Raw genomic sequence first — 24,990 nt, 5'->3', positions numbered from 1 at the left:
GACTACCATGGAACAGGCAGAAAAAAGAATAACAGGTGAATTGTATCAATATTGTGCAACAAAAAATTCACTTCAAAATTGGATTTCTTATTACATATAAATGCTTTTATCCACAGATCTCAAATTCTCAAAGTACTTTGGGAAGTCCTAGAGGAATTTTCATTGGTGACATTCATTGTCAAGGTCTTGAATTACATACCTGCATAGCAACTAATTGAATAATTTAAAAATATGCTAAGATAGATTTGGAGAATTGGGGGTTACATAGGTAAGTAGCCTTAAGATTGTATTCAAGGAATCAAGACTTGTAACATGGGGTACTTGTCATGTTCCCAGCCCAGAGGCATCTTTATTGCTGGCAATGAAAAGGGGGGTTAGCCAGTGCCTACTTCTGCTGCCTTTTATTTCCTGATACTTGTGCAAAAACTAGAAGAAAAACACAAGGAATAACATCTTGATAACACCAGCACAGATAAAATAAGCTTGCCTTTACACTTCCTCTTCCCCTACTCCCCCTTCCCTTTCGCTTCCTTTCACTCTGCCTTCTCCTTTCCTTGCCCTTCCCTCCCAGTGAGTGGAATAATGATGAGAACGCTATTTTCCTCACATGCCACAGCTTTTTCAGCTCCAAAACCACTTGCAAGGACACATATCACAAAGTTTACCAGTGGGAACAGGATTTTATTGTCTAAATTGTCAGTGAAGAAATTAAGGCACAACTTAAGACCATTTCTTCTTGTCCTATGGCTCATTACTTGAAAAAAGAGAGATATCCCCCTTGCTACAATCTCCTTTCAGGTAGTTGCAGAGAGCAGTAAGGTCTCCCCTGAGCCTCCTTTCCTCCAGGCTAAACAACCTCAGTTCCCTCAGCTCCTTCTCATTAGACTTGTGCTCCAGACCCTGCCCCAGCTTTGTTGCCTTCCAGGAAGAACAGCTCTCCATAGCTTTGGGGTGCTGGCCCTGGGGCAGTCCCCATGCTAAGGAGGGGGTTGTTTTCAGGACAAATTACTATGAAGAAAATTAACACTATCCCATTCAAACCCAGCCTTTTTCAATGCCAAACTGAACAACATTTAACTCAAAGCTGTAGTTATATGCAGTGTTGTGATGAAACGGTTATTAGTGTTTTATCATCTGCATCATCCTTTAAGTGATGCACACAGAAAAATTGCCTTATATTGATTATCGTTATCATAAACAGATTTTATCATCTAAGGCAATATAAATCCTGTTACAAACATTAGCTGCAACTGCTGAAGACAAACCATTAAATAGTTGGAATAGTTGCACATTTTACTACATACTCTTTATATTTATCAACTCAAACACCTTCATAAAGAGAACCTGAGTATATCAAATAGATTATTGCTTACTGTACTAGCAATTTTGAATTTATGAGTCTTAATTTTGAAGTAATTTTTCTGTCACAGAACTGGAGACATTTAACTAAAATACTCCAACAGGAATTTAACAGTGTAAGTCAATGAGTATCCAGTATCTCTACTGGGTGTAATAAAATTCTTCCAGAGTTCACGATATTATGAAAGTAGCTGTCTCCACACTTAATGGGTCATTTCTTCTCTCTGTAACAAGCTTACTTTCTGGATATAAGATAAAGATTTTAGGCTAGATGATCTACTCCATCAAGAGAGATACTGGTCACTAAATAACAATTATGAAGATAACAATCAAGAAAACCAGTTTGTCAATTCAACAAACTGCTATAAGGCTTTCCTATTGTTTTACCTAATGTGTTACATTATGTATTGGTCCCTAGTCAGCTATGTCCAGAGCATCACAATAAAACAGCAGAATAAAGTCAAAAATCACAGCCCAAATTCACAACACATTGTCTTCAGACAGGGTGCCCATCAGAAAGGATTATAAATAAACCAAATTGTTGATAAAAATTATTACATTTCTTCTCTTTCACATAATATCTTAGGTATAAATAAACAAAGAATAACTGTCCATGCAGGATTTCTGTCAGACATTTCTCCAAATACTAGACTCCAAGATGAGGAAGGTACATGACAGAACCTTTTATTTTGCTTTTCCCACCATAACAACTCGCTATTGCTGTATTTGTTTTGCCATACCCAAAGCAAAATCTTGTCCTTGCTAATGTTCACTGAGACCACAAGTTCCTTTACAAAACAGACTGTTCCTGTAACACAGTGGTTTCCACTTGTTAGTGTCACCTGATGACCCCAGACAAAAGAGAACACTCTTTTCTTTATATTCTCATGAATGAAAGGATTCATATCACACAGAAAACAGTTCACTTCTAAAACACTGGCTCAAAAATACCACACATTTTAAAGTATTTCAGGTACAACTTTAAATATTATATCTCTAATTATCTTCCTTTATCACCTTACCTTGTTTGACAACTGAGTAGCAACATCTCCCTGTTATTGATCAAAACTTGTAGCAGGACCAGAAAGGCTTTTGCTCGAATAAAAGTTGAAGGACTTTCAAGTAATCGAGTAATTGTAGTCACAAAATCCTTGGTGGAAATAAACACAAATACATTACTCACACCGTATTGTAACACTATATACATATAAAATTTCCTCATTTTCATGTGTATTCTGTGTTAGTAAGGCACTTTTAATGTCTCATGAAAAAAAAAAAATCCATAAAACACTAGCAAATAAATTCTGCCCAAGAGAGACTGTCCCACAGCAAAGCAGCTTTGAACATATTCACAAATGCTAGTGTACCAAGTAAACACTATCTAATGTACTGTCCAAAATGGCATGAGATTAACTACAAAAGATGATAAAACTTACATTTTAAAATGTCTTACCTTAAACATAGGATATTTGAATATATTTATTTTAAAAGAAGACTGAATTATTTTCAGAATACATAAATATTTAAGCACAAATATGATTACATTTTTGCCTCTTCATTCCCATATATGCAGGAAGATTAAAAACAACACCTTAGTTGGATACAATCTTGTCTACATTAGACCCCAAATTTTATACAAGATGCTCCAAATAGATGGTGAAACTGTTTCTACCATCTCTGATTGTTCTTATCTAAACCAATTTTATTAAGGGTTCATAAAGTGAACAACATCTTTTCAAGGAAAAAAACAAAATTAGGACTCATAAAGAAAAAGGATAAACCACAAGCAGTAAGGAGCCATGACTTTCATAACCCACTGACCATTCTCCATTCCTACAATAAGGTCAATTTATATGTTTCCAAGATCCTTGCTAACTCACTCCTACCTGTAAATCCAAATAAAAGAACAATTAAAAAAGTTTAACAAGGATAGTGATAAATAAAGAATAACCATAAAATGTTTCCCTACAGAAGTTTAACAATGGTTAGCTGACTGGGCTCTGAAATCATAGCTTTGTTTTTTTCTTCTTTCTTTTTTCACCCTGTATATTGAATGGATTTTCTTCTCTAGTTTCTGGAATGTGGTCTGACAGGTGGAAAGACATGAGATTCATGTGTACTGCCTCAGGTTCCAAGGGAATAAAGCTGAGAATCACTGGAATGTAAAGGAGCTCTCAAACTATGAATAACATAATTAGGTATTATGAGTTGTAAAATTATTTATGCTCTGTCCATCAATATCTTGTAATTCCTAAAGTATCAAAGAAAAAAAAAACAAACAACAAACAACCAAGAAACTATATGGAGTATCTTCTATCTCCAAGGAATAAAAACATCTGCTACTTATATGTACTTGTACAAAGACCAATTGAACTACTTGCTAAAAATAACAAAATAAAAGAAAAATCCATCCTCAAAGATTATCTTGCTGGCAGCAGTGATGGTACTTTTGGATCAGCTCATGATCAGAATGTCTTGTTCTAAAAACACAAATCCTACTTCAAATCTCTCTTCTTCTCAAAAAAAAAACCAAACCAAACCAAAACAAAAGAACCCAAACCAAAATCAGAATTAAAAACTAAGCCAGAATTTGTAAACTGGCTCTATGCAAGAATTAGACTGAGCACAAATGCCCTCATCAAAAGAAACTACCTTCAAACAGTTGAGCTGGATTCTCAAGGGACTGACACTGCAGAACAAGTGTGCAGTTTACACCTGCACGTTGTGTACAAAGTCTAGAATCCTGTTGTGTGAGGCACATTTAACATAAAAAGCATTATTCAAATTCTTCTTTTGTTGATAGAACAACTGCAAATCAACACTGAAGGTAGTTTATTAGAGACAGCCTTTGCAACAACTAACTATACATCTTTAGAGAGAACAGAAGAAGAACAGGAGTACCAGAGTTGGCCAAGAAACAATCAGATTTTACTCGGATATTTACTCGGATGCATTTTAAGAGTGTCTTCAAAAGCAGTCATCGCAGACAGTAACTACAAAAATCCCAGAAAAACAAACTGATACTAATTATTCTAGAACTGGTTTTCTGTATTTCAACAATTTACTTAATAAACAGAAGAGTTCCTTAATCTTGTGGTTAAAAACTACAAGCTGTATAAAGTTTCCTGCTTTAAACACTTCAGCAGCTCACAGAGTATGACTTGTAGTTCCTCCAGTACGAATTTGCAGCAGTACAGTTCTTAATTTACAATCTCCTAAAAGCAAAGGTTGAATTTTTAATGAAGTGTGGTTTGTGGTTTAGTTTTTGGTTGGTTGGTTGGTTTGGTTTTTTCTAATGAAATTACTCAAAGGAACAAAAAACGTTTTCTTGTTATGAAACCCCATAAAACCTCAGACTTAGTCAAGGACTATATATAATGCAACATTGACTGTGCTAACATAAATGGACTTGACAGACCATGCACAGAGACACCATGACAAAGACACATGCAAGTACAAGCCAAGGCACATCTGACTACTTTGAGTCCTCATGCTCTGGAAAGCAAGGATATTTCAATGCTACATGTGGGGTTACCATGGGTTAAGACAACATCAGCAATTAAAATGAGTTACATCAGACTTATCTGGGAATATTCTAATAGCCTAGCTTAAGAAATAAATGTGACATTTGGGAATTTGCTTTTCTGGCTGGTCTGAGGACTGCAAAACAACAACAGTTTATCCAAAGAAAATCTGAAGCACATCTTTGCTGAACAGTAGGACTCAGTCTGTCTGAAAAGCCAAAAATCAGCAAAATACCTCAAAATACATTAATTAATAATTGTTTCATTGCTGTACTTTTCTTCCCTCCCCTGTAACTGTTTGATGTATTCATGGAGACTCTGTAGGGTAAGGACACTCTTTTTCATTGCACTGTCAACTGCGAGAAGATCATGATTTTATATTGTATACCCTTACTAATAATGCAAATCTAGTTTAAAACAAAAGCAAAGACATTTTCAAATTGGCTACAAAAGGGAAGAACAGTTGGACCCCTATTTCACTATTGCATCCATTGAATGAATCTTGACAGCCAGATGAAAGTAGTTAGCAGTGGTATTTTTATCTACTTCTATAGCACGTCAAAGATTTTGAGTTCTTTTTCCACACTTTATTTTAAAAACATAATTTCAACTATTTTAGTTTCCAAAAAAAAATTAAAATAGAAAGGCTCTGTATCAGAGAGGGACAAAACCCAGTCCCTTTTAGCTATTGTAGTTCTCTGAAGATTTATAGTAGTTACATGATCACAGAACTACACTTTTCCTTGTCTTCTGGTTTTTATTTTGTAAGTGGTTTTTATTGCTGTTCTTGAAGGGAGAAGAAAACAAAGGCAGTCCTAAGTAAGTCTTATAAACTAAAGGAGTTTTTAGACAACACACAAAAGCTAAATTATCTCCATCTTGAATTTGTATCTTTAAGCATCTTTTAATATGTTGGTTTGCAGTCATATGAAACTTCTGTGTGACACTGAAGTCCTCCTTCCTCTTAAGCTATAGTACACAAGAATTCTACAGAAGGTAAAATAATTTGTAGGCCAACACTACCCACTTTTCCCTTCTCTCATTAAGGTGGACTTGTGTGCCATGAGCATGGAATATTGAAAAGTGCATGGAGTATTCAATTCAATGTTCAGCATTAAAATATTATTACTCCGTGTAACGTGACAGCATCTGGTAATTCAATACATGAGCAGGATTACATTTTTAGATCCCATTTAAGAAAAACAGAAATCTAGTTTCTGCTTTCAAAATCCTACAATATAATTTGGATAAAATAAACATTCTATGAGATATAGGTTTGTCTGAACCTGTGAGGCAGGTACAGTTATCAAATGTGGGCACATAAAGACCCACTTTATGAGTTTTTAAAGTACAATGTTTTTCAGCTACAGCTTCGGGTACTATTCCCACTTCTATAATTAGTTTGATATATGCCATTAAAGGAATGTCCATATTTACCTGTATTTCAATTTTCTAATCTGCAAAATTTGACTAAAATTGTTCATAAGAGCTGCAGGATTGGAAAGGGAATCCTTTTAGCAATTAGTCATAAGAAATTCAGTATCTGTAAGAGAGTCCTTTTAGCAATATAAGTCCTATATAATCAAGAAATTCTTCACAGAAAGCACCATGCTGTAGCCATAAGCTTGCTACACATTGCACTCTTTCTCCGAATGTTCAAATAAATAATTTTTGACAATATTTCTCTGACTGTACCATCAACTCACACTAATGTGCACTATTAGAAACTGCAACATCATTACAGGACAATTTGCCACCTGTTAGTGCTGCTGTGGAATGTGTGGAAAGCTTAAGGCCAGCTGATACGCACTCACGAAATTCTGATAGTGGTACAGAAATTACGTTTAGGAAGAGAATGAGTGATTTCAGTCTGCAAGAAGAGATGGGTGGAAAACAGTAGATTGATTTAATTTAAATATCATGTTAAAACAACGTGTAGAGAAACAAAACTCTCTCAACTAATATCCTAATACTCAATACCCTAATACTCTCTCAACTAATACTAATATGTACTAATACTAATATATATAATTATAGTCAAGATGACTGTCAGGTTACAACATACATTGCAACAGAGTTTCTGATGAAAACAAGAGCTAGAGGTTCTACTTTCTTTGTGATTTTTATCTTTTCCAAGGAGAGGGAGATTACTTTTGTTTATGAACTGTGCACATACTGCCAAAAAAGTAAACAGTTTGTCTAAACACAGAATAATTTGGTGATAAAAATATAAAGCTTTGAATCACCTCTACCAAAAATTATATTAGACATATATCAAACCTAGAAGTTTTATTCAGTGACACTAAAAAGAAAACCCTAAGGTATTAAAATTCTAGACATTTTAATGTCTGCAAGACATTTCACTTACAAATTGGCCTAAGGTCTTTTAAGGAGAACATAAAGCACAGCTTCGGATTTAATCAGGACACTCATTATTTTCCCTTTTAAATGGCTAAAAGAGCTATGTCAAATAGCTAGCCTTACACATTCCTTATTGATTTTACTTATTATCAGTTGTGGTCAGAGTTTTCTGAATTGATTGAATTCTAGCTGCAGTAACAATGCATACACCCATTAGTACCATTTCTTGAAGTTCTGTGAGAGAGAAAGAAAAACTATATACCTTACTATTTAGATTTTAAGCAAATAAAAATATAAAATAAACACATTCATCATTTCCTGCTATTTAGATATGTAAATGTCACTGAGTTAAGCATTTTGAGAACCCAAAACCACTATCAGAGTAAACTTTAACTTTTCCTTAGTGGAACTCCATGCCACTGAATAATATTAATCTGAAATCAAACCTTTTCTTGAATCAATCTCTGTAGATGAATCCCACACGACAACATTGCTGAAAACATGGTGAGCATGTACTGCTGAATTTTGCATATTCCATTTGCCAAGGAATTTAGTACGGCTGTTAATCCCACTTTTTCAATGACACTCTGGAAAGCACTAGGTGAGGAACGAGTAATTCTGCATAAAGCCTACAAAAGTAAAAAAATAAATTGTTATTTATTTTGTTATTATCTCAAGAAAGATAACGGAAATTAAAAGCAGGTGGTGAATTTTCCAGTAGTTTAGGAATATAAGGAATTCATACAGATTCATTCATAAGATTAAGGGAAAAATTAGGAGAAAGATTGGGGATATTAGGGGAAAAGATTACTTATTTTTAGAGACTTGGAATTCTTCTAAATATAGTGCTATACACTCCATACAGCTGAAATTCAAATATTTGCTACACCAACACCAACATCAAACAGAGTCACTCTTTTCCTCTATAGAAGAATAATATTGGAGTAGCACATGTCCATGTTTGAGTCTTTTGTCAAGCACAGAATGTAGGCAGCATTAGATAACACTGTAGTAGCAAGGAGTACAGGGAGCAGAAATTACAGACATGGCACACACTACAGAAATTCTAGCCCCCCTAAAGATGGACATTTTCTCTCTCTCTGCTCATGGACCATAATCTGATATGTTCACTATCTAGAATCTATACTATTTCAGATCTAGATACTCGTTACGGAACATTGGTTAGTATAATAAACATGCAAACTATTCTCAAAATGGTTGATTTGCACAAATGAGTGATTAAATTCCAACAGAAAAAGCAGACAAGTGACCATGCTCCAGTGAAATGGGCACAAACCTGTTCAGTGTTTACTAACTTAGTTATTTCCTGACAAACATTACCAAACTACCTCCAGGGTGGATTCATTTCCAAGTCAGCTTTTCCTTTTGATACCTGTGAAAATGCAACCTTCAAGATATTGTAACTGCTTTTGTTCTCTACAGATAAAGATAAAAAGACGCTTTAAACACTAAAAATTTCTTTTTCTTTGGTTTGAATGTACTGTTAGGATAGGAGAACAGCTTATGTCAATTATTTGATTCACATGAAAATCTGAATTGATTTTCAGGAAAAACTTTGAAGGTGGTTTTCTTCTGTGAAAAGTAGGTAATATTTACAATTTCTTTGTTCTCTTCAGACCACCTATATTTAGAAATTGCTGCTTATGTGATGTGCACTCAATAGCGAGGTCTCATTTAAGAGAAACTGTAATCATTACACATACAGAATACTATCACTAGAGAAAAGCTTTCCATGTAAGAACTTCAGAAACTGCCCAGTTCCCCAGTGCCCTCAGAAACATTACTCAAAACAAACTAGAAAAAAAAAAAAAAGGCATAAAAGGCAGTAAATCAGGAACTTAACAGACAAGTTATTCATGCTGTTCTGCTATTCATCTAATCTGCTCTTGCTCTTCCTTGTCCTTTCTGGTCCAAGAACCAAATGGACTGCAGCTTTTAATTTTTCTTCTTTTATTATTTCCCCCCTCCCCTCTTTTAAACCACAGACACTCAATCTCAGTTTCTTAGTACAGCATGCTTTATCTCCCCAAGACATAACACAGCCCTTCACCTCTATTCAGAGTTCTCAAAATGAGTGGGTAGGAGGTATGTGCATTCACTAAAAATATCCTTGAGGGTCATATTACAAATGAACTGCTGGAACTCAGGGACAGACTGTGTCAAAGCAACATGGAGCTACCTTGGTGTGCTAACATGGTGTATGCAGGCTTGACAATGCCTTGGTTCTCTGTTACAGACCTTGCCAAACAAGGGTGACCATAGCCACAAGCCGTCAGATGACTTCCATGCAAATCTCATAGGAAAGACATGGCTGTCTTCTAGGATCACACTGCAGCATTGGAGGCAGAAGGAAAGCTCCAGCCCAGCAACAGCCAAAGGGAGAAGCCTTACACTCCCAGTAGTTTGTACGTCACAGAGCACTCTGCTGTATGAGTGAGCCCAACACTTCAGCAGAAAAGCAGAAGATAGAATTTAATGGATGATACAGGACAAAGCATTCTAAATCACTTCAGTAGATCCAGTATCTGGAGAGAACAGGTGGAAATGGGGCAAAAGGTGATGGAGCAGGAATTGGAAACTAATGATAAAAGGTATCTCCAGGCAGCAGTCTTGGAAATGTTCACAGTGAGAGTAAGGCATTGTCGGAGCTTCTCCTGGAATTGGTTTCTCTGTCCCTGCTCTCTGCCCAGTCTCAGCCAGCATCTTTTCTCTCAGCAGGTCCAACTCTAGCCTCATCATCCTTATCAGTCACTTCAAACTTGAGATTTCTATGATTCTATGATCTATCCTTCTGGTCTTACATGTCACATGTGACTGGATAGCATTCACCCTTCCAGGGTGTCCTCCATGTCTCTCAAGTTTGAGAATGAATGCATAAAAGTATCTGCAATACACAAATCTCTGAAAGAAACTATTCAGCACCAATTATTTAAGAAAAAAAAGAAACCAAATCCCCAAAAATATTGTGTTGAGTTTTCCCAAACTAATTTCCAGTTAAGTGGCTTATGTTTTGTTACTTCTCTTCCAGCAGAAAAAGCTTAGAAATGAGACTTTAAATTCTTAAAAAAAAAAATTTAAAAACTTTCAGTATACTGCAAAGAAAATATTCTTCCTGCTCCTGAGCTTGTCAGAATATCACCTTGACGTCTTAAAGATTTTTTTTTCTAAGTCTAGCAAAATGATAAAAAGACATAACTTTTCTACAGGCAAAATATGTGATATTTACCTGAGGCATGTTGGACCCCAAAGAGAAAAATAATACTGAGACACAGTCCTCATTTGCCACCTCTGACAGGCAGGGAAAGGTAAAGTGTAATTTCTTGACTCCAGAGACTGAAGACAGAGAATCTTCTTGATAGATTTTTATTATTGATTGAAATAATGATAAGTAAAAGTCCATAGTGCCTTACCGCTGATGCTTTGCAGACAGAATGGTAACTCTAAGTAAAGATATGACACATGTATTTCTTAAGAGAAATGTATTTTAACATCTGAATATAGATGTCAGTCACAAATAAATTCTTCAAGATACATTCAAACAAGGCAGGAAATAAAATAAAATAGAACACTGATGATATCAGCTTATGTGGTCATGCAGAATAAAAATGCCTAGATATCTGTAGCAACAATTTAATGAATACAGAAATCATATAGTATACTATAGCTGAAGAATATATTAGTATTTTATAATTAGTATCTCACTGAAATCTCCATAAACTTCAGCTGGTAAAAGATCTGCCTGCACTAGATTTCAATATCAATTGATTGATTTTTTTTCCTAAAGTTAACATTATATACCCAAATGCCCCAGTAGTATTAATACATAACCATGATTTATATCAAGCATTTAGTAAGTTCTTCCTTTAGTGTTTCACTACAAAGCAGCAAAAAGATTAGAGTACCACCTTAGTGTATCCTACTTTAGAAACTTACTTGTTCAATTCACTTCATACAAAATTATTAAATCTCAGTCTTTGATAAAGGAAACACACTCCAAAACAGTGGAGGGGAAAACCAAGGAACATATTCAGGCCCAAGCATACCTGTGTGAAATTATCTGAAAGAAGGAGATGGATTCAGCTACATGGATAGCAATAATTTCCATGAAGATAAGAAACACAAGAACCAAAGCACTTTGACCAAGGATGTAGAAGACTGAATGTGTCTTACTCTTGCAAGCCCCTCATCACTGCTGCTTTCACTCAAAGCTCTCCAATATGTTAGTCTGGAGTAAGCCCCACCTCCAGCATGACTGAAACCTCAGTAAGGACACAAGGGAAAGATATGATCCCCAGTAAGTATATTACCTTTACAGGAAAAAGATGTTATTTGGGAACAATTATAGCTTTGTTTCTGTTGTCCATATGTACATTTATACATATGCTTGGAGAATGTTGTCCCGCTTTTCAAGAAGGGCAAGAAGGAGGACCTCAGAAACTACAGGCTGGTCAGTCTCACTTCAGTGCCTGGTAAAGTTATGCAGAAGATTGTTATGAGAGGTGTTGAAAAACACATGAAAGACAACAGTCATTGGGCACAGCCAGCATGGCTTCATGAGACAGAAGTCCTGCTTATCAAACCTGATCTCCTTTTATGACAAGGTAATCCATCCAATTGATAAGGGAAGCCAGTTGATGTAATCTTGGATTTCAGTAAAGCTTTCAATACTGTCTCTCACAGGATTCTTGTAGACAAAATGTCCAGCACACAGCTGGATTAAACACATCATGTGGTGGGTGAGCAATTGGCTCATGGGTCAAGCATGGAGGGTTACAGTGAATGGGGTAACACAGAACTTGTGACCTGTCACTAGTGGGGTTCTTCAGGGCTCTATCTTGGGTCCTGCAGAGAGACCTTGACAAATTAGAGGACTGGGCAATCAGCAAACACATGAAGTTCAACAAGGGGAAGTGTCAGATTCTGCACCTGGGATGAGGCAACCCTGGATGTACATATAGACTGAGGAATAAGATGCTGAAGAGCAACACCACGGAAAGAGACCTGGGAGTTTTGGTTGTGGCAAATTGGATATCAGTCAGCAGTGCCCTGGAAGCCAGGAGGGCCAACTGTATCCTGGGGGGCATCAGGCAAAGCATCGCCAGCCAGTCAAGGGAGGGGATTGTCCCTCTCTGCTTTGCACTGGTGCAGCCTTACCTTGAATATTGTGGCAGTTTTGGTCACTGCAATATAGGGAAAGATATTAAGCTATTAGAGAGCATCCAAAGGAGGACAATGAAGATGGTGAAGAGCCTTGAGGGGAAGCCATATGAGGAGCAGCTGAGGTCACTTAGTCTGTTCAGCCTGGAGGAGACTGAGGGGAGACCTGATCACAGTCTACGACTTCCTCATGAGAGGAAGAGAAGGGGTAGATACTGATCTCTTCTCTGTGATGGTCAGTGACAGGACCTGAGGGAATGGCCTGAAGTTGTGTCAGGGGAGGTTTAAGTTGGATAATGGAAAGAGGTTCTTAACCAGAAGTGTTTGGGTCTGGAACAGAGTGTGTTTGGGTCCAGAGTGTGTTTGGGTCCTGGAACAGGCCCCCCAGGGCAGTGGTCACAGGCACCAAGCCTGACAGAGTTCAAGAAGCATTTGGACAGTATTCTCACACAATGTGACTCTTGGGGATGGTCTTGGACTCGATGATCATTATGGGTCCCTTCCAACTTGGCATATTATGTGATTTTGTGAAGATGTTGAAGAAATTTTGTCTCATCAGACCTCAGTGTGCACACACAACTTGGTCATCTTTTCAAAATGCAGGCCTCAACATCAAAGCATGCACTGCTAAAAATCTGAGAGAGAAAAGGTAATAAGATTATAGAAAGCAATAATTTTTACTTAGATTGACAACTGTCATTGAAAGGATGTTCCACAAATCAGCTGAGTTTCTCTAGGAAATTCTGGTAATTGCAGTTATTATGACCTGCTAAAACACATTGCTTCATCCTAACATATGTCATCTATAAGAGGGCTTCTAGAGTAGTATTTGAGGACTGATAAGCTTTATAACAAAAATTCAAAGATTTCAAACAGAAGAAAAAAAAATCAGGAGGCAAAAGCTTGGCAAAAACAGTTTCATTGCACATTCCAGTGTCAACCCAGGAGTGTCAGATTATTCAATTTGAATGTGTAGCATAAATATTGCAACTTACTATACATGTCATTGCATTTAATATCCCTAGCTGAGCAAGAAGCCCATAAAGATCAGGTTGCTCTATCACAGCTGCAGGAACAAGAGGTGAAGGAACTAAGGAACTGAAAATCTATGATACTTTCAATCACTTGGAAGAGACCACACAAACACCAGCACTATTTGACTGAACTGAGCAATTAATAAAGCCTTATTGATTAGTATGTAGTGGTAGCAGATAATGGACACAAAAAGAGAAAAAGAAAGAAAAAAAGAGGGGCAAACTAGGCTACAATAAGGTTTTAGCTTCCTCTTACACATTTTTTGCTAACTTCCACTTAAGATGCATGAAGACTTTCTTCTCATCAGTAATGCTTAAGAGAGGCTAGATATCCATAACATCAACACTATGACAAAGAAAAGATTTCTTAGTGACTCACCTCAACCTTAAAGCCTTGGGAGGATCGAATGATCTGGGATCTCAAAACAGGTTGAGGATAGAGTGGGACAAACAACACAATTTCTCATAGTAACTAGACACTTAATTTAAGGGCAAAGTGTGCAAACTATGGCATTGATGATAACCTCAGAGCCCATGGCTACAGAAGGCCGTAGTGAGTCTACACTGATGATAAGTTTATCCTTGACAATCAGAAGTATAATTCTGCATATTACTGGACAGAAAAAAGCTCTTGCCCACCTCAAGCATATTATATTGTCCAAGAAGAAACCGACTTTTCAATAGCAAAAAAACCAAAAGACAAACCCACACATTTCCTCTGATGATCTTTCTTTGCTCATTGTCTGAATGTAATTGAGACAGACAGTTTCTCTGGGATATGCTGGTCACTGTGGTACACAAAATACGTATAACTGGCCAACTGGGTCCTGCAAATGGAGCAGTTCTGGAAGTCTGCTGTAGGAGTCAAAGGAATGGTAAATGAAAAAGCAAAGTTCTCCAAGTGGATAGGCAGAGAAACAGGAATAAAACTTCAGGATGAGCTGAAAGAGATAAAAATAAAGGGCTATGACCTAATAGCAAAAAAATAACAAGTGCCCAGTCTAGTGATTGACAAGAACAGAAAGCACAAGATATGAAACATCCCTTATAGCAAAAGTAGTGGTAGGAAAGAAGATCAAGCAGGCTACTTTAAAAACCCAGTAAGTAAAGGAAATTATAACTCTAATCTTAAGTCTTTTACTATATATACAGTCACGATGTAAGCATAAAACTCACAGCTCAAACAGGTAAAGTATCAAAAAGACCCTGTCTGGAAAAGCAGTCTAATAGACACTCACACATATACTTTACATATTTAGAGACTGACAATTCTCTATCCATAAAAGTCCTAAGAGTGTTTTTGCAAAGAATTTCAGGTGCAAAGGCTTCTGTAACATGTATTTTACTCAATAAGTTTCCTGTTCTAAAATGTCAAGACATTTTCCCAATATTTGAGCAGTATGTCCCAGGCAAGACTCTGCCATAAATATACACGAGATAAATAATTAATAAATACATATATGTTTTAAATTATCAATTTATCCTACTATTTATTTCTTCAGCCACACATCATATATATTTTTAATTCTCTCTCTTTTATTGCCTCAATGCTAGATGTGTCTACCTGCACGCTGTTGCAGGAGAACCGCTACCATTTCCCATCTGGGAGGCCAACAGTGAACTCACCAGTGAGCCTGACCTCTACTTAGGAAATGAGTATCCACTTATCACACTTCATTTAAAATAAGACGACCTATTGTTCAGTTCTAAAATATTACCTGTATTGGTGGGTAATGCTTTTGTTTTGTCAACAAGAGATACAGTTAAAGTCACAGACCTGCTAAGTATTTTCTATCTCACAAGTCCTTTTGTTCCAAAACTTTTTCTTCCACAACATAGCTCTGTTTGTCCTGTTATCATCCTATATTACATTAAAAATTCAGTGCAAAGACTAGCCCTGACAATTTTATAGAGAGTAACATGATGATATCAAATAAGTCTTCTAATTAAGTCTGTGATAAAAGAGAACAAACACTTCTCATTTAAAACACCATACAAAAAAGAAACTTAAACTTAGCAAAAATTTAATTGATTCTTTGAAAGTTTAAACTTTTCAAACATAACTCATGATTACCAGTATAAGAAAATATATGTTCCAGAAAATGATGAATCACAAGGACTTTTCATAAGCATGGAACTGTAATGCGTGCACTTTTCAGTTTCAGAAGTTTTTAAAACATATTTTAATGTAGTCTGAAATATAAATACACACACACACAGCAAACATGCTCAAACATGTTTCAGTGTCAATTTAGAATGTTTTTCAACACCAAAACATTTCTATGTCACAGAAGGAAATTCCTTACCGAAACAGCAGTTATCTTCAAAGAATCTACTGCAGAATGTGTGAAAAGGTACCACAAGACAGGTCCAATTTCTCCTGTAATAAATCCTTGTGCATGGCATGCACGAGTAGTGCAAACATTTTCAATTATCTTTGCTGCCAAATGGTTCACTACTCGGTCTTCCTGTAAGAAGGAGAGGAAAGGGAAACTCATGTACAAATGTTTCTAATATTTCTGATTTGTTTTTAAACTATCACCTATGTCCACATTTTATTCCATGTATATTGTCTTGTTGTGGTTTCTTAATTTTATTTGACACATGCCAAAGTAATTTCATAGGAAACCTCACGTTGTGACCAAGTTATGTTTACAGATCCTACTTCCCTCCACTTTGCCTTCTAATGCAAAGACAATTTAGTACAAGTATAACTTAGTACTAAACCTTTTGGCTCCAAATGACCACCCCAAATTAAATGCAGTCATTAAAAATGAAAAGCTTTTGTTATGTTAGAGGTGTTCCATGAGCAGTACTTTCTGAATGAATGAATGTGTGTCAAAACTCATCAATACAACAGGCTCTGAATAGCAAGATTATGAGATATACAGTTACATTAGAGAAAAATTAAATTAATTTCATTAAACCCTCTTTATTCAGAAGAGTCAACAATCCCTGGGATAAAGAAAAAGCCTTCTTGCAACTTAACACCCCTCTCTTCTTCTCCTGAAACAGACAATCCTGAACAATGTTTAAGACAAATTATTGTGTCCCATTTACTACATGAATTCCTAAACTTCCATAAGAGATTCTGAATCCTGAGTATTTTTATTACTAATTAAATCATTTTATCTGCAAACTCATTTGTGGAGAGCCACTGTACATGCAGTTCTAATATCTATGTAATACTATTCATACTATAATGTCTCTGTGGAATAAAAAACGTCATGTCAGAATAATCACAAGCAATCAGCACATCATGAACATCACATGGCAGCAGTTTTTTCTCAAGAAAACTGTTACTGACTCAAATGAAAGCTTAACTTAATACATACCAGTTAAAAGCAGCCTACTTTTTCTCTCTCTCTTTTCCCTCTAATTTCTTTAGTATCTCTTCTTTCTTCTTTTTTCTTCACTCTGCTTTCACTTAAAATCAGTATTTAACAGAACTGGAAGATATATTGCTGGTGCTTTTTTGGCTATGCATTGCTTCGCCTCATCTCAGTCTTTAATTACAGAATAAATGAAGTCTTTCAACAATGCCTTAAATGGCATTCTTGAAGTCAGCAAGAGTGAATTTTAATGTAAGAATTTGTCCTCATAGCCTGGCTTCACAAATAATTCATCATAATATCTAATTGATTTCTTTCTTAAACTAATCTCTAATATTATCCTGCTAACCTTTGGATTTCTGACATTTATCTTTACAATCAGAGCCACCAACAACTTTGAGCAATGACAATGAGACCTTTCAGAAAGCAGTACAAAAGCCTTCCCAAAGGGGAGAACTTCATTAAAAATATACTCAATAGCTACTCTTCCTTCTACTGACTTAGGTATTTTAAAATATAGATACTCATGTAGATATATTTGGAAACCCTAGTATAATGCTGTAAAAAAAAAAATAGAAAATTTTGTATTCATCATTTTCATGTTAATCCTTCCTGTTCCTCCAAAGAACTGCAGATCTACTCAGAACAGTTAAAAGAAATACCGAAGCCAATTTCCATCTAAATCAGTTACACTCTTTTATAAAACTTCATTGATTTCTGTGGTCTTCCTTCTGATTCACAGACCAGAAGATTTAGGCTTCTATCTTTTTACAGTTTTCATTAATGCAATACATTGCATCATTTTGATCTATTAAAGACCTAAGTATACAAATATTTATACATGTTTACCAAATTAAAATTCTCAAAACTTTTTATGAATAATGTTCAGTTTTAATCTTTTTTCTGTGAATTATACTTATGAATTTCAGTCTTTTTTTTTTTTTTGAACAGTTAGCGTAAAAATACATGGATTTATCAAACTGACTATATGCATGTAACAATCGAATCCATTACTGAAACATTAATAGTCAAGTTAAGTCTCTCTTATATTGGATGTGAATACTAAGAATGCCAATTGGGACTCCACTCCTACTTTAAGCAGGCATAAACACTTAATAAATGAACTATAATCTCATTAATTAATCATAATCAAAGCAATATACAGCAGATAATAGTTATCATTAATGTAAACAAATTTCCAGATGCAATTACAGCTTTTCTTTGCAAAATTTGGTCCTGTAGGCATGCTTTATTTCCTTTCAGCCACTGCTGAGTTATGCCCTGTTGCAGATAGTCGTGCTACTTTGGCTAGAAAAAGGTCATGTACCATCTCTGTGTTCTAAAAACTCAGTGATGCCGTCGAAGTTAGTCTAATTGCTGCCACCTGAGACCATCCATTTCAGCTCCTCTGGGATCATCTATTTCAGCTCCCCTGGGATCCATTCTGAGCATCATCTAAGCAACATGACTTGTGCCGTTTTCTGCTTAATTAGCTGCCTGGGTGAGAAGTCTGATCTAAACTAATATTTGGCCTCTTAACTAAATGAGTCATCCAGGGATGTTACCAGGACATAAGCTGTGTTAGTGAACAGAAGTGGATCTTCAAGATATGAGGAAAGCAGTTCCATATATCACTTACACTCTGTCCATATCACGAACTGCATCAATTAGAATATTAGAAAAAGTTTCTTCACCCAGAGGGTGGTTGGGCACTGGAAAAGGCTCCCCCCAGGGAAGTGGTCACAGCACCAAGCCTGGCAGAGTTCAAGAAGCATTTGGCCAATGCTCTCAGCCACATGGTGTGACTCTGGCAGTGACCTGTGCTGGGTTTAGGGTTGGACTCAATAATCCTTGTGGGTCCTATCCAAACTGGGACATTATATGGTTCTATGATCTTTTTATGTTATACTATATATATATGTGTGTGTGTGTGTGTGTGTATATATATATATATATATATATATACATACACTTGAGTAACCACATAATATTGATAAAGAAACATTAAAAGCTAAAAGATTCAGCAAGTAACACTGTATTCCACCATTCTTCTAAATCAACTTCCATACACTTTTTCCTTTTATCTAAAGAGAGAATAAAAAGAAACTACACACATAATGACTTAATGAAGTAAAGCTGTATCCCCCTGAGAATTCATGATTCTAAGAATTAAATCTCATTTTGGCAACAATTTGCAATATAAAGCCTTCACAGAGAAGAATGAATACATAGGAAAAAACCTTGTAAACACCTTTTGCAGAAAAAATGTTTTACAATTCTGGCAATAAACTAGAGAATTGATATCTAAAGAAGAAATAAAAGTGATACTGTATATGATTCAGAGCGTTACTTTTATACTGTAGGCAATTCTGCCAGTAAAGTAAAAAACTGGTGACAAAAAAAGAAATAAAAGTGAGAATATATATGATTCAGACTGACACTGTGATACTCTAAACTATATTATACTTTCTGAGAAAATAGTTATGAATTTATTCTCCTCTCCTCTAAATTTTCCTTTCTCCTCCAAGTTCACTGTAAAGGAACTATTCTCACTAAGAATTTACATTATAAAACATACTGCCTTATATTATATATTGGCAATTATTTTTTAAAGTTTTCTTTTATTGTTATTAAAATTCCTCATCTGTTCAGAACCAAAGCCCTCAGACTTATAGCTTGCTCCCTAATAAAGGAAGAAGTCCATATGAAAGAGGGAAATATGTACTATATACCTTACTGGCTATAGCTCTAATTTATTAAAAATCTTGCTTACACAGTACCTTGTACATCCAAGAGACAGAAAATTATCCTTTATAAACTCATTCACTATTTCTGACTCAAATACATTCTCCAGGTGCCACTCTTTGAAATGAGAGGATTATGCCCATTTTAAGAGCCAGAAACAGCTAATTAGTTATAGCTGTATATATTTATTTATCTATGCAAGTGTATTGCCTGTATATAATTTTTTTTGAGATTCTATGAAGTTATTACTAAAATTGCATATAATTGTGTACTTTATATTCACACGCCATTTGTAAGCATTAATGGACAGATACCAAGCTCCTGAAAGATTTTTCAATGGTTCCAGTTTTAGGAAGACTGAAAAGGAGGTTTGTACACAGCTTCTGGCACCACAGTCTAGTTTCAGTAAACAACCTCGTCAAAGCACCATAATCCAGACCAAATCAAAGAAGAAAAAATTAAAAAGACATCAAAAAGTAGTTTGAATATGGGAAAGACTACCAGTTCTAAGATGAGAGAGGATCTGAAGGAAGGGAGGCGCCAATGTAAGAGAGAAAAGAGTGGAAGAAGAAAGGTGAAAGGATTGACTGGAATATAACTGTGAAGAGGAACAGACGTAAAGCAGAAATGAAAGCTGAGACTTCATTTAGTTAAGATTAGGTTGAACCTTAAGTGTCATAACAAAGAACAGAAAATACATGTAAGTCAATGATGAGATTCAAATAAGAAATAGGATGATTCATTAGGTGTCAAGTACCCAACAGTAACTTGAGCAACAGAGTTTTGAATAAACTAAATAAAATGGATGAAAGGAAAAGGGTAGTCACATTAGTGTTAGATACTTAATATTAAATAAGAATATCCTTTCTGAGCCAGAAAGTATCTTTCATGACTGGATAACATAGGAACTGTAAGAGCTAATAAGCACTCTATCTGCAGAAATCAGGACCCTGCTATCTTAAGTGACTGCACACAAATATTTAGAAGTTGAACTTAGACACAAATACAGATGCCCGGAATGGGCATTTTGTGTCACTGTTGGAAACAGTTGCTGGAAAAGATTAGTAAATAAATACCGGAATATTTACTACATGCATTCTGACAGGTTGCAACATTATACCAAAACTAAACATGCCAAATTAAGCTTATCATTTACTTATTTATGAGTGTACCAATTTCCTTATTTTGACACATCATTGAACACAACCGTTCTTTGCCTGAGTTGAAAATCAGCTCCTATCTCAAGTTACCAACGCTGAAGTGCAGGAAATCTGAACTTGTGATCCCCTACAGATAAAAGACTTTCCCAATCTTCTACTCCACCACCCTAAAACTCCTTTCACTGACACATACACTTTTTCGTCACTGTTGAATTTTAAGGTACAGAACATATGTGGAAATGACACTACCTGCATTTTCTGAACATTTTGTTCCTTTACTGGCAAACAAAAGGGACAAACACGTTTCAAACTCCTTCCTGCTGTACTGTTCTGTTTCAAAGGGCAATTCTGCTTTGATACTGACACATCTTATAAAACTTCAGAAATCCAAGAATGTTTCAGAGTAGTTCATAATGACATTGAAGAACAGCAAACCTACCTCACAAAACGCAAAGCTGTATGAAGTCTAGTATTGAATGACACAAACTGGTTTTGTCTTCTTGAACTCTTATTAAACACATTAAATAAAGCTTCTTAATTGGCACTAAAAATTACGAGTATTTATAATGCATATATAATACACTGTGGTAATTTAGACTTTATTACGAAAAGTTAGTTTGCCACTTCCATAAATACTGAGACAATATACACATAATCACTCCAGAAAACATCCTGATGTAAAATTTAATTAAATGAGCTTAGAACAATTTGAATTAATTTATTACTTCAATAAATTTAAATTATTTTTAATTACTAATGTTAGAATGCAAAGCTTACCTAGATGTAATAAATTCTTAGATCAGGGAAATTTATTGAATAAATTGCAGATGACAGGCTAAAATGTAAAATAAAGAAATACAGAGCCAAGATCTTGAGCTGCAGTCAAAGAACATTAAGCACAGTGAAGGAAGTTTAGACAATATTTTCAGGATTTTCTTATCCAGTGCTTTACTACTTGAAGCAATAAAATTTACATGTAATCTCATTTTAGTTTTAAGTTAGATCTTAAAAAAAATCTAGATTGCTCATTTTAACTATTTCTATTATCTCCTCTTTTGCAACAAGATGGGGGCAAGGAAGTGTCATTCACACACTCCCCTGCATATCAGCCTGTAAGCAATGTGAGCCACTTACTGCTTGGACAAGGTTCAAAACCCATAAACTTACACTCAAACAAAAAAAACCTCAAACAAAACCCCATAACATATTGGAACCTGTATATCTGGTTAGCAAAAAGAGCATTGATTTGAAAACTGGAGACATTAAAAATGCAACAAGAAGGGTTTCTATTGATACCTCAGTAACAAAAGTAAGACTGAGGAAAATTGAGTTCATGGCTGAATGAGGTGGGGCCAAAGGACACAGAAAAGGCTCAGGATGTCAGTACCTTCTCTGCCTCAGTCTCTAGTCTCAGTCCAAGATGGGGGAGTATGCCTACAGGAGAGGAAGGCACAGGTACGGAACATTTAAGCAAAGTGAACATGAATAAGTCCACTGAACCAAAAAGGGTACAGCCAAATGTGCTGAGGAAGGCAGTCAGCACTGTTTTGAGAGAGCACACATCTTCAAGTTTGTGGTGATTAGGAGATACTCCTGTTCACTGAGGGTATGGGGCAAAGGGCATGCCCACCAGAGGGCAAGAAGAGGAATTCCAAACTCTGGCTCTGTAAAAATCACACAGCAAGTTTTCCTGGATTCTACTCACAGGTGTATGATGGTCAAGAAGACTAGTAAAGTTAGAACAGATTTAGAGAGAGCAAAACCCACCTGACCAACGTGACAAGTTACCCTTACACAGTTATGGGCTCAGTACACCAACAGGGGGCAGTGGGTTTAATTTACTTTAGCTTTAACAAGGCTCTCCAAATGGTTTCCTAAAAGTAACCAAATAGCAAAGACCTAGACTTAAGTGAACTAAAAGGTATGTAGAAAGCTAGTTGGAATGCAATTAGAAGCTGGCATTATTTTGACAGGAAGCTGGACCACAAAATCTTCAAAGGTCCAAACTATTTTTTTTTTATTACTTAATTCCCTTTAAAAACAAAAAGATGAAATCCTAATTTTCTTTACATGTGACCATAGTTTGTGCTTTATTCTCTGTGAAAAAGACTGTTTGAATGTAACTAGAAAACATTCAACATGCTCTCTACCATAACATATCAGGCAATGACTAAAGGAGCAATCCTGAACATTAGGGGTTTTTCTTCCAGTTAGCATCCTGGTAGCACTCGGTTGGACTCACTCTTGAATATCAATATCTTTCTTGTACTGAGGAGCCCAAAACTGAACACTGTACTCCAGATGTGGTCTCATTAGCACTGAACAGAGAGGAAGAATCACTTCCCTGAACCTGGTACTCTCTTGCTAATACAGCTGGTGTTCCTGCAGCTTTGCTGCTAAGGCACGCTGCTGGCTCATGTTCAACCTTCCATTGCTACTCCCAAGTCCCTTTCTGCAGAACTGCTTCCTAGGGAGCTTGTGCTGTTGCAGGGGGCTACTCCACCTCAGAAGCAAGCCCTTGCTCTCACTTTTGTTGAACTTCATGAGAGTGCTGTCAGCCCATTTCTCCAGTCTGTTCCAGTCCTTTTGACCAGCAGCCCTGACATCCAGAAAATTGATGCAGCTCGCCCCGCCCATTTGGTGCTCCCAACTGGTGAATACACTCCAAGCAGTCACTCTGCTAATTACTGAAGACATTAATCAGTATTGATCTCTGAGGAACTGATAATTATTGGCTGGACTTTGCACCTCTGATCACCTGAGCATATTTTCCTGCCCACCTTATCTTCCATTTAATCAGTTCCTACCATTTGATTATCAGGAGACTACAAGAGAGTGTGTCAAAGGCCTTCCTAAAGTCAAAGCATTCAATGTCCATGGCTCCCCATGTCCCCATCACAGAACAAAATCAGATTGGTCTGCGGGCTGGAGCACTTGGTATGTGAGGAAGGGGTGAGAGAGCTGATTAGCCTTGAGAAAAGAAGGTTCAGGGAAGATCTGACTACTGTTTACAACTACGTGATAAAAGAATAAAGAGAAGTTGGGGACAAATGGTCTCTGAGCTGCACAGCCATAGGACAAGGGGCAATGGCCACAAGTGGAAACTCCAAACATATACAAGTAAAAACTTTTTCCTATGAAGGTGGTCCAGGCATTGTTCAGAAAGCTTGTGAGACCATAACTCTTAGAGACATTTGAGAGTCAAACAAACATGTCCTGAAAAATCTGATCTATTTAGACCTAATGTGAACAGGAGGTTGGATTAGATGACCCTCAGACATTCATTTCATCCTAAAGTAGTCTATATTTTTACGGTTTCAAACACGTGTTAAAAAAAAAAAATATTGCCATTACAAATGAGCATCTTCACAAACAGAAATGTGTAGAAGTGCACAGCTGTACTTGGTTAGCCTAGACATAACTTTAAACTTCTGTTAATTAAATTTAATTTCAACTATCGCATAGAAATTTATTTCTATTTTGCGTTATTTTTTTAAAGCAAAATAAATCAAGATAAATTATTAAGAAAAATTTGACATGTTTCAGGACTAAGAAGTGATTTTTTTCTATAGGAATAAATTAGTGTCTTATGGATGTCTCCATCTAGTTTCTCTACACTGAATATACAGAAATAGCAAGTCTTCCATTACTAAATTTATAATTAAATAGCATCTCACTTAATGTGCCTTAGAGTGACATCTTACTTTAATTATGAAATGGAAATAGTCCACAATACAAACTCAGTTGTCTGTTCTTGATCATGTGAAAGTTTGAATATATTAAAATGCATCTAGGTTCTTCCTCTATTAATTGCGATCTGTATGCAATAAAGATCTCAAAAATGAAGGAAAAAAATGCGTTTCCTCTTGCTTTCCAACCCCCAGCAACCTCCGACATGTTTTCTGCCTTGAGCTTTGCCTTGGGCAAAAATAAAGTCAAGTGGTCTCATACAAACAGTGAATGTAAACCCTCCACTCAATTCTTTTTCATTTTACAAATTGGAACTATATGCATGTTTTTCTTCCCTTCTTCTAGCACAGCTAAGTCATCCCCCAAAACAACGAAGAACATAGCATAGTACATGTATGAGAATAAACCTAGTTATTAATTTTTAGGCTCAAAAGAATGCTAACAACCCAGGAGGATAAAAATGTAGTTTAAAAAAAACCTGTGCATCAGCCACTTCAAAATAGAAACTGAAGTCTTGCTCAAAGATTTACAAAGATGTATGAAAATCAAATTGCAAGAGGACAGCACAAACTGCCAAAACATTTCTCAAAAGATACCTATGTCAATA

General features: G+C 36.0%; 1 protein-coding gene across 7 annotated transcripts in view; it reads right to left on the bottom strand.

Annotated features, from left to right (window-relative positions):
- ULK4 (unc-51 like kinase 4) overlaps window positions 1-24,990 on the bottom strand; it is a 225,432-nt gene that overhangs the window by 150,912 nt on the left and 49,530 nt on the right. For all 7 annotated transcript variants that reach the window (XR_003530337.1, XR_003530336.1, XM_027659556.1 and 4 more), the window contains exons 20-22: window positions 15,763-15,924; window positions 7,691-7,873; window positions 2,382-2,509 (exon numbers count right to left, since the gene is read on the bottom strand). Coding sequence is in view for 5 of the 7 variants with exons in the window: in XM_027659556.1 (XP_027515357.1) it covers window positions 2,382-2,509; window positions 7,691-7,873; window positions 15,763-15,924 (473 nt within the window). In the remaining 2 variants the exon portion in view is untranslated. The remainder of the gene's footprint in view (window positions 1-2,381; window positions 2,510-7,690; window positions 7,874-15,762; window positions 15,925-24,990) is intronic.

Source organism: Corapipo altera, unplaced genomic scaffold (genome assembly GCF_003945725.1).
Source record: "Corapipo altera isolate COAL_440 unplaced genomic scaffold, ASM394572v1 44b, whole genome shotgun sequence".
In the NCBI taxonomy this organism is placed as follows: domain Eukaryota; kingdom Metazoa; phylum Chordata; class Aves; order Passeriformes; family Pipridae; genus Corapipo; species Corapipo altera.
The sequence above is the reverse complement of the archived record's forward strand: the minus strand, read 5'-3'. Positions and strand labels throughout refer to the sequence as shown.